The following is a 17,813-nucleotide window of genomic DNA, read 5'->3' as shown; positions in this document are numbered from 1 at the left end:
GTTGCCGCGTCGGCCTTCATGGGTGCTCGCTAACAGTACTTGCCTCAACAGTCTGTTAAGGCTACACGGGGGATCTTTATCATCTTTGTGTTGCGTGCTTAGCTGCATTAGGATGCAGCGCGTCGGTTCGGCGAGACTTCATCGGGGCTGGCGGATCTCTGAGCGCCCCCTGCTCGCGTACTCGCTACGTCACTGTGGCGTCAATGAGGAGCGAGGCGACACGGATTATTTAAAGCGCCTCGGTGCCTTCGCGAGCGAGTGCGAGCGCCTGTGCGAGTGTATGTGCGTGTGTGTGCGCAGCCTTGCATGGCCGGTAGGCGCACAGTCACATCTGCTATGTTCTCTCTCGCTTGTGGTTAATCCACGGTGTAGCTTGCATCGCCCCGTAATTTCAAAGCAGCGCTCTTGGCAATTACATCTGGCAATCCAGAAGCATTTGTTTATTTATGACGGACTCTCCTGGTGAGACGCAGAGTGGTTGAAACCAGGTCCAGAGTTTTGCTTGCTTAAAGAAGTGCTTTCTAGAGAATATCGGTCTGGAAAGTCAATACATTGGCTAATAAGACGTAGTTATTTATTCCCGCGGGGAGACAGACCGGAGGTGTGCGCTTGTGTGTTGTGTAGAGAGATGAGAGGCTACTCCGGGCTGAGAGGTGACTCCGTGCTGTCGCTGGGGCTGCTGCTACTGCTACAGGTGCTGACGGTGCGACAGGTTTCAGCACCTCGGACAGCGCTGTGAGCAGGCAAGGAGACCCTTCCGCACGGCTCCCCACCATCACCACCACCATCATCATCATCACCACCACCACCATCATCACCACCACCACCACCATCACCACCACCATCATCATCATCACCACCATCACCACCACCACCACCATCATCATCATCACCACCATCACCACCATCATCACCACCACCACCATCACCACCACTACCACCACCATCATTACCACCATCATCACCACCATCATCACCACCATCATCATCATCACCACCACCACCATCATCATCATCACCACCATCACCACCACCACCATCATCATCATCACCACCACCACCACCATCACCACCACCACCATCACCACCACTACCACCACCATCATTACCACCATCATCACCACCATCATCACCACCATCACCACCACCACCACCATCATCACCATCGCCCCGGTGGGGTGGCTGTTGTTGACGTGGCGTTCATTCTGTTCGTAACTTTCCACGGATTTAGGGGCAACTGCTGCTAAACGTTTGCGAGCCCTTCCACCACCATTGTGTACGAAACCCACCATCACCCCCTGCTCCCCCAGACTACCAACAGCGTCTAGAAATGCGATCCCATTGGGACCCGTGAAACACCCACAGAGTGTAAAGTAATTTAAAGAAGCTGCCGTGGTTTAATGTGTAGTGCACTACACTTACAATCTGGAGGTCGCCGCTTACATTTGATCTCCCGGGGCGGCAGTCTAGACAAGGGGGGCAGGTTTATTAAATCTCTCCACGTCAGTCCACCCAGCAGTATGAGTCATGTGCAGCAGTTAGTCGAGCGGCAAGTCGCATGCGGTGGCGAAATGTGTGGGCACCCCCGCCTCTCCCAAGGCGTCTTCTGACCAGCGTGGAAGAATTCGAACAAAATGCCGTGAAAGCGCCCTCTAGCGGAGGCCCTTTCGCCAGCAGGGGTGTCAGCGAATCATTGCAGGGCTGCACCTTTAACGCGCTTAGCTCCGTTACAAGCGGGGAGAGAGTTACGCAAGCCTCGTTACGAACGAATGTGTACTTTTTAGCTTCACGGGAATTATTTCGTAACGTGTGCTTCTCCACTCGAGCGAGCCAATTAAAACACACACCACGGGAAAGTGCAGCGTGCGGCAGGCAGGCAGGCTCGGCCAATGTCCCCGGCGACATCGCGCCTCGCGCCAAGTAAACCAGCAACGCGCAGACCCGTGACCAACGTAGCCGTGGTGACGATTCCTTACTGCCAACACGCGGCTACGATGCGGGGTCTGGACTGCGCGGCGCTCGTGTGGGTGACGAGGTGGGCCCCTCCGTGACAGCGGCGGAGCGCTCGCGCCGACAGTGGCGCGAGTTGAAGACGTGGTTTATTACAGCGGCGAGATTTGTTCTCGGGGCGTCACTTGGCCGCGTTTTGGTGTTCAATTGTGCAGTAGAATGTATTGTATAAGTTTTGTTGTTGTTGTTGTTGAATGACCACATCGTGGACTGAGGGTGGTTTAACGTTTTTTTCTTGGGCTGCGCTGGTCCAGAAACATGAATGATATGGAGTTTAGCCGGTACACAGAGAACCACGCGACTCCGTTTTGTGTAATTCCTGCATTGCTCTGTTGTCAGAGCGTGCGGAAAACACCCCAACGGAGTAGAAAATACGGTGGAAGGGGTTATGGAGAGAGCTTGTACGAGTGGCTGAACATTGCCTGCTACTACTACTAATACAGTACACGGCTAAATCGTTGTATGTCTGTCCTACAACACAGACGTTGGATCTCGATAGTGTGTCGCCCACTTCATTAAAGCACATCTCTGTGTGTGCGAGTGTGTGCGTACGATCCTGTTGTGTCTGGCTTTCTGGGATGACTGTGATGTGAAGGTGAATGCAATAAACCCACCCCAGACCTGACCCTTGGCCCCTCTCCCTGCCCCCCACCTCCCCCACTCTCTGTCACGCGGTGACCTCCAGACTCTAGGCTTCTTTATTCATTACCAAATACAGCTTTTCCGGAGGCACGGACGAGCACTGCCCACACAAACAATGCACTCTCAATATTTCTAATTAGCCACGCTGTGTGATGTTTGTTTATGCCAAAGCCCATCCGCAGGTGACACGAACCGTTACCTGGGGCCTGAGCGTGTCTATCGGAGACAACAGCGTGGTCACGAATGGCCCATTTCTATCTCGGGCCCTCACCTCCAGGCTGGCCCACTGAGCTCGCACCCTGCCACGCCATGCGGCACGGCGTAACAACGCACACATTCAAAAATGATTATAATTGATTATTGGTATTCGTAATACATGCATCGGTGAGTGTGTGCGTGTGTGCGCGCGACGATAAATCATAAACGATTTATGCAAATAATGCGCTCGTATAATTTGTCAAAATATTTTTTAAAATGTCGGCTTGGGCAGGGCACGCCGCTCGAATGGATGATGGTGGAGACTGACAGTGCAGTGACAACCAACGGAGGGAAGAGGCACACGGGTGGACGCCCACTGCTGAGGTGTTGCCCTGTGCAGGGGCTGGGCGGATTGTTAGGTCGCAGGATCGTGAGAGATGACGACGGCCTGCGAGGGCCTTCATGCAGCAGCGGATTGTTCACTGCTGGTGATAATATATCACGCGTACAGTCGACACGGAAGACAAAACGAGAAACAACGCAAACGCAACGGCAACGCACGAGACAACAGGGCGACACGCCTTCTCGTGACGATTCCCCAAATCGCTGGGGGGTGGAGCGGGACGGGAACGAATCGACACGCAAACATCGCGAGTTGCCATCGTCCTGTAAGTCCGTCCTTGCAGATCGGCGGGGAAGGCCTCCGTCAGCCCACGATCGCCACCGACGATGAACGTTGCGAGACAACTCCGGGTGAGCAGCGACGTTTCGAACCATCGGCCGACATCGGATCCCACCAGTGAATCAGCTTGTGCCGGGATTCTCCGGAAGAAGAAAGCAAACGACGTGATGCCCGTGACTCAATCGAACGCGCACGACCCGACACCGTCACCACCGCCACCACCACCACACCGGATCCGGTCACCAGCTTCACAAGTGGAAAATCGAGGGAAACCTGAAACGGCACATGCAGAGACCCTGACCAAAGCGGAGAGAACATCGTGATTCACCGGCTACTTCACAAATTCATCAGAGGCCGGAGCAGCATCAGCAGCAATTCATTGTATGTTTGTTGAACTTCTTTCGCACCGTACGGAGCCAACCGTGCTACTCGGAGGTGCGGGGGAAGGACAATAAACTAATCACACACATCAGTTTTAGAGAAATTAGTTTTCATTTAGTCTCACCTGACGCACGTCGTGTGGCTTTCAAACCTGCACATTGACCATTAAAGTTGCGATTCACTCGGCCGTACCCGAGGAGTAGAGGTGGGAGATGATACACTTAATCCCTCGTGTCCATTACGCGTGGATGGATCAACGTTCTCCCCTGTGTGGCCCTTGCAGTGGCGTGCGAGGCAGAAGACCTCCCGGGCCGGTCAATGAGTGCAGCGGTGTCTAATTGAACGATCGGAATGCCACCGCAGTTGCTTCAGCGGTGGTTGACTGTGGCGGCGTTTGAAATCGCGCAGCGTCGCCGGGGATCGTGCAGCGGTGACGACCCGGAGGAGTCTCCCATCGGGCCCACGCACGAGGCGGCACCTACAACTGTAACTGGCAGGCTGCAAGCTGCCTCGTTCAAGAAGCGTCGATTCCAGCACGGAAAATTGGGGAGCACCGTTTAGTATTGGTGGGGAGGGCGACACTCATAACCACAGATTCGGTGTACAGCCCTGCAAGTGAGACGCCACGGTAGGAGTTGACCCGTTGACTGCAACTGCTGCGAAATCTGGCCGAAGGAAGCGATGGCGAGGTGCGGTGGAAAACTATGCAGGCATTGGCTGAAGTAACATCTTAGCTTCAGGTTCAGTGTAGGTCACGACTCTTCAGGAGGGGGCACGACCCCCCCCCCCCGTACAGATGGCCTACCACAAGTGGCCTTAGCTCAAGGCATGCCATGATCGACCCCTTCATTAAGGCAACAAATTGCTACAACGCGTATCAAGAGTCCGTTTGCTCGTCTCGTTAATGCGGCCTCGTCTGTTTTTACTCCGTTTCGTTCAACTTCACTTTCATAAATGTCACGTGGCCATATCATTTGCACACACATGTACATGTAAATACTGCTACTGATTTCCACACGTGCATAAAACAGGTGCTGTCGGCTGCTGTGGATATAGGTTGTCAGCCAGGGGGCAGTGCAGCAGAATCCATTGTTGTATTGTACTATGTTCCAACGTCTATACGTCCCCCTAGTGCACCACCAACATGGATGGGCGACTACCGTGCACGCCAGACTGCCAAAGGCGACCGCCCCGAGTCCCGCGTTTTGGGGGGTTGCCTGCCCGTCGACGTCACGGGGCGGTGGGATTTCCCCCTAACTCCCCCCCAGCCCCATGGACGGCCCTGCCCAGAGGCAGCTGCGGGGATCGCGCTGCGCTCGTCAACCCGTACCCCTACATCCACCCTCGGTGCCTCGCGACCCCTTGACCCGCGTCCCTCCGCAGGCGAGCGGCCGCGGCATGGCGTGCCAGGACTGCGGGTTCCGGCGGGGGGCGGCCACGCCGTTCGGCGTGCGCTCCTACCTGGACCACTTCTACCAGGGCTGCCGCTCGGAGCCGGACGAGGAGACGCTGCTGCGGCCGGGCGGGCGGCGAGGCGCGCAGGAGGCAGCCGGGGCCTCCACGGCGTGCAAGGTGCCGCTGCTCGCCGGTAGCGCCCGCGTGCACAAGCAAGACTCGGCAAAAGCACAGGAGCCCCAAGCAGATCAAGGGCTCCTGGATGCGCAACCACAATAATGAAAGCGATTTGTGAACGTTAAGCAAATTTTAGTTTTTTTTTCTTTTTGCTGAGACACGTAGCGCCTTTCTGGCACGACTGTGCCACTCAAAGCGCCATCGCAGACTGATGAACATGATAAGTGAATTAACTTGAACAGCAATCAATCTCGCCCACCTCTAGCTTGTCTCTTCCTTCATCAGCATGCTACATCTCCGATTCATAATTAGGTTTCTACAGCTCTGTCTCTTGTCGATATCTCTCCCTCTCTCGTACCATCACATTTTGGTCTCGCCGCCATTCCTCTTCTCTCATTTCACTATCTCCAGTGTTGTCCAAATTCATCTCATCTCGCATGCGAGTCTCTATCTCTTCTGTCATCTCACTCGGAGTTTATCAATTGAAAGCCTAGCAACCACTACGACTGATTTTCCAAACAATGTTCATGGCATAAACAGAACCTATTGGGATAGAGAAAAGTGAATGAGACACTCAGTAAACGACCGTTTATTAACACAAAAGCGCAATTATTATTTCATAGATTTGTTTTTAAACAAAGAATTGGCTGTGCTGTACAAACACGAATTAACGTCATATGTCAATCACGCTGCCCAATATCCAGGGCTTCATTTCAGCTGAGTCTGTCCGGAAAGTATTTCTATATGCAGCACATCACATCCAGTCTAAATCTCGCTATGGCTTTGTCTGCTAGTCACGTGTCATCTACTTCAGTCTGCCGGCGACCCAGTGAGATATGAAACTCTGCTACAAAAAAATCCCAATATTTGGGACAATGGTAATGACCCTTCTTCCGAGCAGAGTCGGTTGAAGAGATTGGTTTTTAGTTGCGTATTCCACTGCACAGCAAAAAATAATGGGACACTTGAGGGATGCTGACGTGAATAGTTTTTAGAATGTTGTATGTTGAAGGGTTTATTTCATATTGGCCTTGAAAAAATGCAATACAATTGCTTGCTTTTGCTCTCGAAATATCAATAGCTGAACGGGTCCCAGTTTGGCTCTGTGATTATATGGATCTGTTATTCTGTGATAACATAATTGTGGTTTCTGAATGGAGCGAGAATTGTTATATTTTTTACTTAGCACAGGAGGCCCAACGGCCCGAAAATGCGAAGCGGCCAGCAACAAACAGCACTGTTAAACTTGTAATAGTTGTAATAGTTCAGAGTTCAGAAAGGTTATAATAACGTGGGAGATAATTCCAAAGTCGTGCAGACAGATGGATATAAAAAAAACTTAAATCATCACATCAAGTCGTGTAATTAAATATCAGTACATGTACAAACATTTTATTAATCGGCCTCGCTAAATCCGAAATAAACACACTGGTTTCATGCCTCGATGTCTTGCCAAACGAGCCAGACAGATTTTACAGTTCAGGCCGAGTTTGTCGGATCGCGTTAGGGTGGCGCAGACGGACCCGCGATCATTTCGACTTAAGTCTGCTGCCAGCTCAACCTCACCGCGGGATGTTTAATGAGCTGACAAAACCTCTTCTGTCTTGCCGTTACAAAACATCCCAAAGGGGCAGGGCACACACACAGGGTGCCGCAACAAGTCAGTGACGTTTTTGTGTTCTGTACAAAAAATGTCGGCAGACACATTGTCATTATTGGCGTTTGTTTACCCAGGAGTCTCGTGAGATTTCAAGGAGGGTCCTTTCACGTCCTTACAGTAGGCGCACGATAATTGCCCTGCACAATATTGTATAATGTATCATCCCAAATGAGTAATTATGCGGCTTAATTTATCAAATTCGGACCATGACGTCTTCACGGGTCTCTCAAACGTCCGCTGGTGAAGTCGAATGCGCTCAGTGATATCACCCCGGTTCCTACACCCGCACTGATTACCAGGGTGGGCCGCTCGATTCCAACCGTGCGAGCTGACACAATGATCCCTGGCGCGCCGTGAAGCCCCTGTACACAACGCCATGTGACGATGTCATTTGGCTGTGTCGGGTGGCAGGAGCGGGCGGGATCATTGCGCGGGCCTAACACCAAAAACAAACAGATATTTACGAATAATAACATTGGCTGCTAAAACAACCCACGCGCTGATGTTAAATTGCATTTCACACGCGGTTACAGCTCAGCATCTCGTGTCTACGTCCACGTGCCTGCTGAGCAGGGTACTGCTCCGAGGACCACCAAGTCCCCAGTCTCTCTGTAGCGACCTCAGAGGTGGCTAGGGGCATAACGAGCGTGCGGCCTTGCCAGCACCACCCCTGATAACCACCGTGAGATTTGTTTTCAACAACGGTCTAAAAGAACAAAAAACACATATTTAGATGGCGGTTCAAATGTACTCTTAGGTTTTTTCGGTAAAGTCACGTAGGTAAAAAATAATAATAATAACATAAATAACTAAATGTAGTTACTTTCATTTATTATTATTTTATTTTGTTATTATTTTTTACCTACGTGACTTTGCCGAAAAAACCTAAGAGTATGAATCCTTGCAGTCACGAAAGCTTCAAATCTAGGTTCAAATAGATTTTTATGAGCATGATTTCATTTACGTTCCACGTTTTATTTTTATCTCATTACAACAGTAACGTAATAATACACAGAAGTACTACGGAGCTGTTTAGTGGCAGCATTTTGCGAAGACGCCCTTTACAGCGCCCCTCACAGCGTGAAATGTTCGAGACCGTGAGCGCTGGCATTAGGCAAGCAGAGCCGCGGTATCTCGTAGCCTGGGGTGAATAAAATATTGAGGGGGGTGAGCCGGGGGGGGGCGGGGGGGGGGGAGCGCGGGGGGCGGGGAGGGGGGCGCCCCCCCCCCCAACCCCCCCCCCCTCCCTTTGAGCGATTGCCGCATCCCCCGAGCCGAGAGCGCAGTTGACTCCCCCCGGACCTGTGCCGAGCGCCCGTTGCTTGACTTCCCTTGCGCCGCGTGTGCGCAGGCGTGGTTCGCCTGTGGCCTGCTCGGCATGCTGACGGGGGCCGCGGTCATGCTGGCCTCCTACCTCGCCCCGGCTCGCCTCGAGGCGGTCGGCAACGGCGGAGGAGGCGGCGGCCCGGGCAGCGTGAGCGACGTGCTGCTGGTCGACCCGAGCGCGGCGCGTTTCAACCGCCTCGTGGAGGGCTGCAAGCTGGCGGGCGCGCTGCTGTTCGCAGCCGGAGGCGCAGCGCTGTCGGGGAGTCTACTGGTGGCCGCGGCGGCCGCACGGGGCCGTGGCGGCGACGATGACGATGGTGGTGAGGTGATGACCACGGAGCACCAGCATCATCATGAGCAGCAAGATGACGAGGAGGTGGTGCAGGAGAACCGGCTGCTGCTCCACGAAGTGCGGTCCGTGGCCAGCGGGGCCGTGCCCAAGTCGGGGTGAGTGGCACGCGGCGCTCGGCCTCGGGGAAGGGGTCTTAGCTCGTTTTCAGAGGTGGGGCCGCTTTCGCCGATAAGACGTCACCAGTGTGAGGGCCGCCACAACATTTGAAATTATTGGAGGTTTGACAGCAGCACGATGATGATGGGGGTGTGGACCAATCAACTTCAAGGACAGTGCACATTATCAGAGTTATGTTTTTTGTTTGCATTATGACTGCAGGTATTATGGTCTATGTAAACATGACTCCTTGATCAAAAGGTGTCAGTTTTGTTGCCAGATAGAAGGGTAAAAACACTATTATATTTTTATTGGCAAATGAGGTTCCAATGGGATGATGGGGGTGTTTCACTTGTTGTGCGTTTAGGGGGTCGCATTAAAGGCCACCAGGGGCCGCCAGTGACCCGCGGGCCTTGAAGTGAAGAACCACCGCCCAGGGTGGTGGTGGTGGTGGTGATTACACGAGGTCAGAGGGAGAGCGAGCGGCTCGCAATCGGGAAGGTCGCGAATTCAAATCCTGGTTGGGGGTTGACGCAGCCCATCAACCCTCCGCGGTCGATACAAATTAATACCGCATGTTGTTTGGAAGTCAATAGTGGTTCTATGGATTGACTAGCACCGCCCCCCGCCATAGGAACGTAGAATTTCCACCACTGGCTCAGGGCTGCAAACAGGGGATGAGCATCAACGCCTCAATGTTCGTTTGAGCAGCAGGAGTCACTTTGCCCTGCACAGTAGGAGTAAGTCAGTCACCCCCAGTTGTCAGACAAGGGTCGTTTCAAGGCCAAAAAACAGCGCGATGGACAAGAACATGTGTTTATTTACACGTGGAGATACAGGACAGAGTTGTGCTTAGCTCTGCTTTTACTCCTCATTGTCCGCAGCAGCTCATGCGTTTGTATACAACCCCTGTTTATTTTAAATCTGAGTCGACTCAGCAGCATTTAATTTGATAGGCGTGTCTCTGCTGACAAGACCCGACTTATCAAAACCGGTGCAGTTGTCTTGCTTCAACAGACGCTGCTGGAGAATATTGCTTTCTAAAGCCCATAGAGCCGATGGACTGCACCTTAGTTGTATCTTCATGCAGAGATACAGAATGGGACGTTGCGTACATATACTTTTCTTCAGTAGGTATGACGTCTCAAACTTGTTGACGCCGTCCCATCCATGCGCTCATCTTTCAGTCTCCCAGTGTGCTTCCGAGCATGCGTCTCTCCGTGCTTCATGACTTGTCGTATTCTGTTCAATCCTCTTTGTCATTGTCCGTGTTTGTGATCCACGTCACAGTAGGTGGTACAGATAAAACGCACAATCTTCCCTTGAGACGCATCGAAGAAGTTGCATAACGTGCGTCAACAGAAACGTTACGTCCCTCTTTGATCGACATTGTTTGAAAGACTAAGAATCGTGTCGGCTCCGATTACAGGTATGGGGTAAACCTGCACCTGTGTGTGTGTGTGACACATGCCAATATCTGTTTTCGAGAATTTAGATTGGGGAATTGCCCTTGAACGTTTACACCGACCTTGACTCCGCCAATGATGACGCAGCCGCGCGTCTTGCGCGGGAGATGTCGTGCGGAATAATTCATCGCGGTCATTTAAGTAGCCGGGAGAATGAACGCGACGGGCGGCTTTGTTTACATATCACGCGTGCTTTTTTCGTTCGACCGCATGGGGCATTTCGATGGGAAGATTACGAAGGGTCTTTTGATGTCGCCCAAACGCGCTCTGACGTGCACGGTGTCTCTCTCCGCATTAGCGCCGAGGTCAGGGGGAGCAACCATCGGAACGAAAAACAGAAAATGCTTTATTTGTCGCCGGCTTCGCGTTTGCAGACGCGCGTGAAGACGCGACAAAGCACACCGTGCTATAGTGCATGGAGCCCCAAGCAGCTGAAGGGGTTCGTGGCATGAATTATGAAAAATAGCGGCGTATAAAATTTCAGCTCGAATTAAAATCTTATCAAATATATCAAGCTAATTAATATTAAAAGTGAACCTTCATCTCTGGTCTGCGTCTCTCGTTTCACTGCATCTCTTGTTTATATAAATTATCTCATCCCAATACATCTTTATTTTTTACCTACATCTTTTTCGTATCTCACTACATATCGATCTCTGCCTATTTATCTCTTCCGTCGTTGCACGAGGATTTAATAACGTTTGCTGAGCACCACCCAATGGGGTAGGTAGGTAGGGACCAGCACTGCGAGAAAGCTTCCCCAATGTATTGAAAATGAAATTGCAGCGATGCCTGAGATCCAGTGAGGTTGCCCTGACCCTGGAGTCGAGTTGATTTTGGTGTAAGCAATGTGAGTACTCGGGAGACCGAGACATGAGTCTCGCGGTCAAACAAAATAATAAAGTAAGAGCAATTAAGCAAATAGGGAATTGAAAGTGAGTGAGCTCAGGTGACCGTATTAAAACCCACCCATGTCTCGTTACTAATAATGTCTGTGCTCTATTCCGTGATGGGTGAGTTGCCATGGTGAAATGGTGAGCCCACTAAACTTACAATCCAAAGATCGCCGGCTCGACTCCATGTCCAGGCGCGGCTGGTGAAACGACGGGGCAGGTTTCTTAAATCCCCTCCGCCGCCCCTGTACACACACCCAGCAGTATCAGTGGGTACACCACATCAAGCCCTGCCCTCCACCTCCCGTACAGCGGCACCTCTGTAATAACAGAGGTGTTTCGTGTTGTCCGATTCGTTGAGTAACCAAACGGCTAATCGGCAGAGCAATCGATTGCTCAAACTCTTAGGTTTTTTTCGACGCAGACTTGTGTTGCCTCCGAAACGTCGTGATTTAATTGAGTTAATTTAATTTATAATTAATTCATTATTATTATTACCTACGTGACTTTACCGAACAAACCTAAGAGTATGAATCCTTGCAGTCACGAAAGCTTCAAATCTAGAACGATTCCTCAAAGTCAGCGGAGGTCCCGGCTCTAGAGCCACAGAACGGGCACAGGGGAGACGGGACCCACTCTGCAGCAGCTGTTGGGCCGAGCAAGCCCCGCCACTCTTCACCTCTCCCTCACCTCTCAAGGCGCAGGCTTTGGAAGTGACCCGCGTGCCACCCGCCCCCCGGGCTGCGGCGATCGGGTACCGAGGATCGGCATCGAGTCCCAACCACCCCCACTCGGAGCTCCACCCCCTCCGTCCACGACGCCGGTGGAGCTGACTCGTCCCGCCGGGTCCGTTTCACGAAACAAGAACGCTCGCGAGGGACGCTCCGCCGAGCGGAGGGGGCCGCCTGACGGCCGTAGATTGGCCGAGCCGACGGTCGGTGCGCTGGGGAGAAACCGGGAACTGATCGTCGCGCGTCTCAGCCGTGCGACGGGCGTGTCCCCCGAGTTTCCAAAGCAGTTCAGGTTGCTGGCCGTGGCAATTCCGAGGGCGGTTGATTTTCAAACTCGCCCCCCCCCACCTCTCCACCGCATGGTAAATGGCGCATCCCACAAATGATGCATCGTCGGCTGCAACAGTCACGTCCGTGAGCGCAACGCACGGGGCATTAATTTTTGAGCGACGCCATTTGTTTCGTGTGAGATTGCGCCACAGTCGCTCTCAATCCCTTCCCACCCCCTGGTCCCCCCCCCCATCCTCCTCCTCCTCGTGCATCGATGTCCGATGTTTCGTGCCACGTGCTTGGGGCCTTATTCGTGAACCAGTGCATTTCCTGGTTCCTGAAGATGACTTGCAGCACGTGGAGTGAACAAGTCGGACGTCGCGCCAAACAGCGCATCTGGGAGCGGCGTGGTTCAAGGGCGACAACCTTCGCTCTGGCACGGCCAGGACTCTGTGAGAACCACGATCAGACGCACACACTGGGGATCGTCTGTGACCGATGTTAAGTTTCACCATTCGTCCTGCCGTCAGTGACTGTTTCTTGCACAAAAACACGTGTTTACGTGTGGCGTGTGTGTGGCGTGTGTGTGTGTGGCGTGTGTGTGGCGTGTGCGTGTGTGGCGTGTGTGTGTGTGTGGCGTGTGTGTGTGTGGAGATAATGTTTATCTTGAGCAAAGTGAGCAGTGCTTTGCTTCGTAAACGTTTCGCCCCTTGTCTGATCTTCAGTTCCACTCCGGACATCGGCAATCGAAGGGGGGAAGGGGGGGGGGGCTCTTTGTGTGTCGTGGAAATGATCCCTACACAAAGGGGTCATTGCCGCGACATTTATCGAGTGCTCAGAAGCCATAGATGGCACCGATGGGTGGCGTTAATGTTCATTGTTTTTACAAAAAAACACCACAATGTTGATACGCGCTTTTGTCCAGAGGGAGAGGGGCAGCCCTGCAATTGCTTGTTAACTCTACTGCTGGCAGAAGAGCCTCCACCACAGGACGCTCGAGAGGGCCTGCTTTTGCATGCTGTCCAGATGTCTTGGAAGAGGCAGGGCTACCCACACTTTACCCCGCCACATGTGACCGACCAATAATAGACTAGCTGCGGGGTTGCCCATTTGTTCTGCTGGGTGAGCGGTGGGGGGGGGGGGGGATTTAAGAAGTTTGCCCCGTTGTCTCAGCTGACACGCCGGGAGATTGAATCGATCCGGCGAGTTCTTCGTTTCAAGTCCAGTGTTGCTGACCATTGCGGCGCTGTGGCGGCTTCCCCTTCATTCCAGAATGAATAGTTTTAATAATGAACTCCTTCCGAGGCGGGAGAGGGGAAAGGGAGCACACGATCGCATGCACGGTTGGCTACGTACGCTGCGAAAGAAGTTCAGCATACGTACACACATTGCGAGATACTGATCCTGATTCGCATATCATGCTGAAAATCCACGTGGCATAGTTCGAAATCTGAGTAAGCCACCGTGTTGCCAACGGAGGTTGCTGCCCGTTGGTATAGAACTCCCATCCCCTAGCCACCTGTGCTGTCGACTCCATGCCTCTGTTCAAGTCCAGCCTCAAGACCGCCCCTTTATCCGCTGCTTGCATCTGTACAATAAACATTGCCCCCCGTGGCCGCCTGTACGGCGCATTGAGAGGCGGTCGCATCTCGACGCTACTGTACAAGTCCGCATTGCGTCGCGCTGATCATTTTTGCGATTTTTCGTTTGTTAGTAACGAAGCTTAATGCGGCATTGCCGGGTAAGCGTAACCAGGGCACCGGAGCCTCTGCCTCCGTGCGGAGCGGATCGGTGGCTCGTACCCTGACCGCCAGACCTCGAGGGTCGCCACCTCCGAGGCGCGACGGAACCGCGACGTGTCTTGGGAATGTAACATAATTGGTGACGATGACTCGTGAATCCCGGGAAAGCCGCAGTGAGAGTGCGCGCTCCATCGGGATGATTGGCAGACACCGGTTGCATGGCGTGTGTCTAGCTAAGGGAGGAAACCGGCGAAGATGGAATATCTCACAGTGCGGGAAGGGGGGAGGGAGGGCTCGGACTTTTAATGTCCCACGAGGACTGACTGATTTCCCAGGATGGTACCGACCTCCTCACCGAGAGGGCAATCCTGGGGAGACCAGGGACAGGTGGCAACCCATCAGGCCGGCCGGTGTCACAGCGCCGCCGCGTCAACCCTGCGCTGTGTTTGTGCCGCGCCCTGCACATCGCCGGCGTCGGGTTCTAGACAGCAGCGGCACGACACCACGTGGTGTTGGCTGACGGCACGTGGATTGCGGTGGTGATGATGGTGGTAATGGTGGTGGTGATGACGATGGTGATGGTGGTGAAGGTGATGATGATGGTGGTGGTGGTAATGGTGGAGGTAGTGCCGATGGTGATGATGGTGGTGAAGATGGTGGTGGTGATGACAATGATGATGATGGTGATGATGGTGGTAATGGTGATGACGATGGTGAAGGTGATGGTGGTGGTAATGGTGATGCCGATGGTGATGATGGTGGTGAAGATGGTGGTGGTGATGACGAGGGTGATGATGATCGTGGAGGTGTTGATAATGGTAGTGGTGATAACGATGGTGATGATGGTGGTGGTTAAAGTGGCGATGGTGGTGGTAATGGTGGTGGTGATGACGATGGTGGTGGTGAAGGTGATGTTGTTGTTGATGGTGGTGATGCGTGCGGGAGACGCAGGCTGTGGTGCAGAGCAGTGGTGGTGAAGGTGGTGGTGGTAATGGTGGTGGTGGTGATGACGATGGTGGTGGTGAAGGTGATGATGTTGTTGTTGATGGTGGTGATGCGTGCGGGAGACGCAGGCTGTGGTGCGGAGCCGTGGATCGTGGGGACGGGGGCGGGGGGACAGTTTGCGCAGTGACCCGCCAGTCGTGCTTCGTGCTTCGTGCTTCGCGAGCTGCCGGTGGCTCTGTCTCGTGCGCTTGTGGACCGTGCTTGTGCTTGTGGTTGTGCTGTTGTCATCGAAATAAAAGCCATCGTGGCACAAAACAAACATCGAGACAACCGAATCTGCCGCCGCTGCTATTGATCATGAGTCGATACGTGCTCGTGTGTCAGCGTACATTAAATCGCCGCGTGTAACCATACTAATAATAACAGTGCATTTGGTAAATGTGCAATTTTTTATAGGGCAAGGCTGTCACGAAGGAAGACGCTCTGTTCATTCATTTGGCTCATTTGCAGGTGCTGGGTGGATTGTTACATCACAGGCTCGTGAGAGATGGCGATGGCTTGGAGAGGCTTTCATCCAGCGGTGGATTGATCATGGCTGATGATGATGATGATGCTGCTGATCTTCGCTGTGGAGGGTCCTGCATCGGGATGTTCGGTCACGTCAATGAGTGTGTGTTGTGTGCGCGTGAAGTGTGACGCCGGTGTGTGCGCTGATGATTTGGCAAAACAAACGCTGTGGCAACGCTCGCCACGGGTAGACCCAGCAAAAGATGCTAGGGTCCCAGGTAGCTCAAGTGGCTCGGGATGCATGGGGAAACGGTGGTTCAAATGATCGCCACCAATTTGCATCCTAATCAACATAACATTGCAATTAACAGAGAACTCCAATTGATATCTCACATCGATATCCTGCCTGCATCTCTACTTTCCACATCTCACGACATCTCTACACAGTATTTCCTACATTTCTCTCATCTCGCTCCATCACTGTCTCTCGACGACGTCTCTGCTGCCACCTCAGTGGGCCGTGTGAGCCACAAGAGGGCCCACGAAATTCGCGCTTCCGAGTCCGCGAGCCGCGTTGATAAACGAGGCTCGCGAGGGATGGTAAAACATCGAGTTTATTACGTATCAAATTCACAGGGGGCTTTAAAAAGGGGGGCCTCAAAGCCACGGCGACTGCGCGTGTCGGGTGTCGGTGAGCGTTGCACGGCTGGTCGAGGCCACCGAACGGAGGGAGACCGGCTGACCAAATGTCGACCAACTTGCGTTTCAGCACCTCAAATCTCACGCCTGTTGAGTGTCGAGTTATTAATCCCGCTGAAAGGGCTCCGTTTACGCGGTCGTTGGATAGATACGAAATAAATACATAAATGCTGCCATTCTCGAATCCGTCCACGGGTGAAGGCCTCCCCGCGCCATGATGGGGATTGTTTTTTTGACCATACTTCACCACACTGGTCAGTGCGGCTTGGTGAAAGGTTGGGAGGCCCGGACCGCTCGCCACTTATGTTAGCCGTGGCTGGGACTCGCGTGGGTCATAGCGCGGTGCGCTAACCACCGTGTCCGCACCACTGTGCACGGTAGTTAATAGACGGTCATGATTCTCGTCGCAATCTAAGTCGCGAGTTATATAAACGATTGTGGCTGTGACATCGTTTGTGGCTGTGATTGTGTTTCTCACAATCTCACAATTGGTCTCGAGCGAAGTGGCAGCTGCTGTTGTAATTGAGCCATCAACTCGGTAAAAGTTGCCTCCCGGGGTTGTGGGGCAACTGATGATGGCCCGGGCCGCCTTGGCGGAGCTGATGATCGACGCGTGACGAGTTTCCCCAGCGATGCTCTCAGTGCCGCGTGTTGTCAGTGCCGGCGAGGTCGGCTGCGAGTGGCCGCTCGCCCTCTCTCCCCGAGAGGCCCTGCCGCTGCACGGACAACTGAGCACGTTTACAGGCAACGAGAAATGCATTTTATAAAACTTGGGTTTTTTTATGTACCAGGTAAGGCCCCACCGAGAACTATGTAACTCTTTTTCAGCAGCAACCTGGCCATAATGAAGTGGCTTATCGCGTGGAAATTCATAGCAGCCAAATACTCTAAACGCGCGTTTTTAAATGTGGGGAGGAAAAAAAACGAAGGACATGGAGAAAAATCCACGCGAGCACGGGGAGAACATGCAAACTCCAAATATACAGGCGTCAGGGTTTGGGATCGAACCTACGAACCTCCTGCATAGCAGGCGAGAGAGATGGCATCTCGCCACCGCGGCGCCACAGCAGCCAGAATTCACCAGATGCCGTCAGCTCGCGTCAGCTAAGCAGCGTGGAGCCTGCACATCGCCGGGATGGGTGCCGGCTGCGTACACAACACGGGAGCTCTAGGCCTCGTGGGCAGCAGAGGGCAGTGCAGCAAAATCCGTCGCCGTTCTGCACTCCCCACCACCTTCACACACGCGCACCGACCGGCATGGTCAAGTATGGTCAAGTATGGTCAAATATCCCTCAATAACGTATTGACAGAACGGACTGTACTGTATCTATACTGCTGCGCGTCTGTGGGTACTGTACACTTCATCGCCTTTGCGTCAATCCACTGCTGGATGAGGGCCTCCCCACGCTGCCCGGGTTGCGTTGGGTTATTTGACCATACTTCGCCACGCTGGTCATAGCGATTGGTGAAGACGGGGAGGAGCATACGCGGTGGGAAGGAAGTACCGGACCGCATAGCAGTTCAGTACAACAATGGCTATCCCCTGCACTCCCCTCTGGGTGCCCACGACGCAGCAGCAGCCCCGTGCCAACCCGCGGGACGACCGCACAAGCCCGGCAGCCTCACAGCCCGCTCAGCGTG

At 53.3% G+C, this 17,813-nt stretch overlaps 1 protein-coding gene across 1 annotated transcript; it reads left to right on the top strand.

Moving 5' to 3' along the window:
* Positions 1 to 4,264: 4,264 nt before the first annotated feature.
* On the top strand, positions 4,265 to 12,531 carry LOC144725127 (uncharacterized). The gene is made up of 4 exons (XM_078604599.1): positions 4,265 to 4,399; positions 5,297 to 5,530; positions 8,497 to 8,918; positions 11,977 to 12,531. Exons 1-4 carry the CDS (start codon positions 4,265 to 4,267, stop codon positions 11,993 to 11,995), a joined length of 810 nt encoding a protein of 269 aa, XP_078460725.1. The 3' UTR covers positions 11,996 to 12,531.
* The last annotated feature ends 5,282 nt before the right edge of the window (positions 12,532 to 17,813 follow it).

This window comes from Lampetra planeri, chromosome 22, assembly GCF_965212315.1.
Source record: "Lampetra planeri chromosome 22, kcLamPlan1.2.h2, whole genome shotgun sequence".
In the NCBI taxonomy this organism is placed as follows: domain Eukaryota; kingdom Metazoa; phylum Chordata; class Hyperoartia; order Petromyzontiformes; family Petromyzontidae; genus Lampetra; species Lampetra planeri.
The sequence above is the reverse complement of the archived record's forward strand: the minus strand, read 5'-3'. Positions and strand labels throughout refer to the sequence as shown.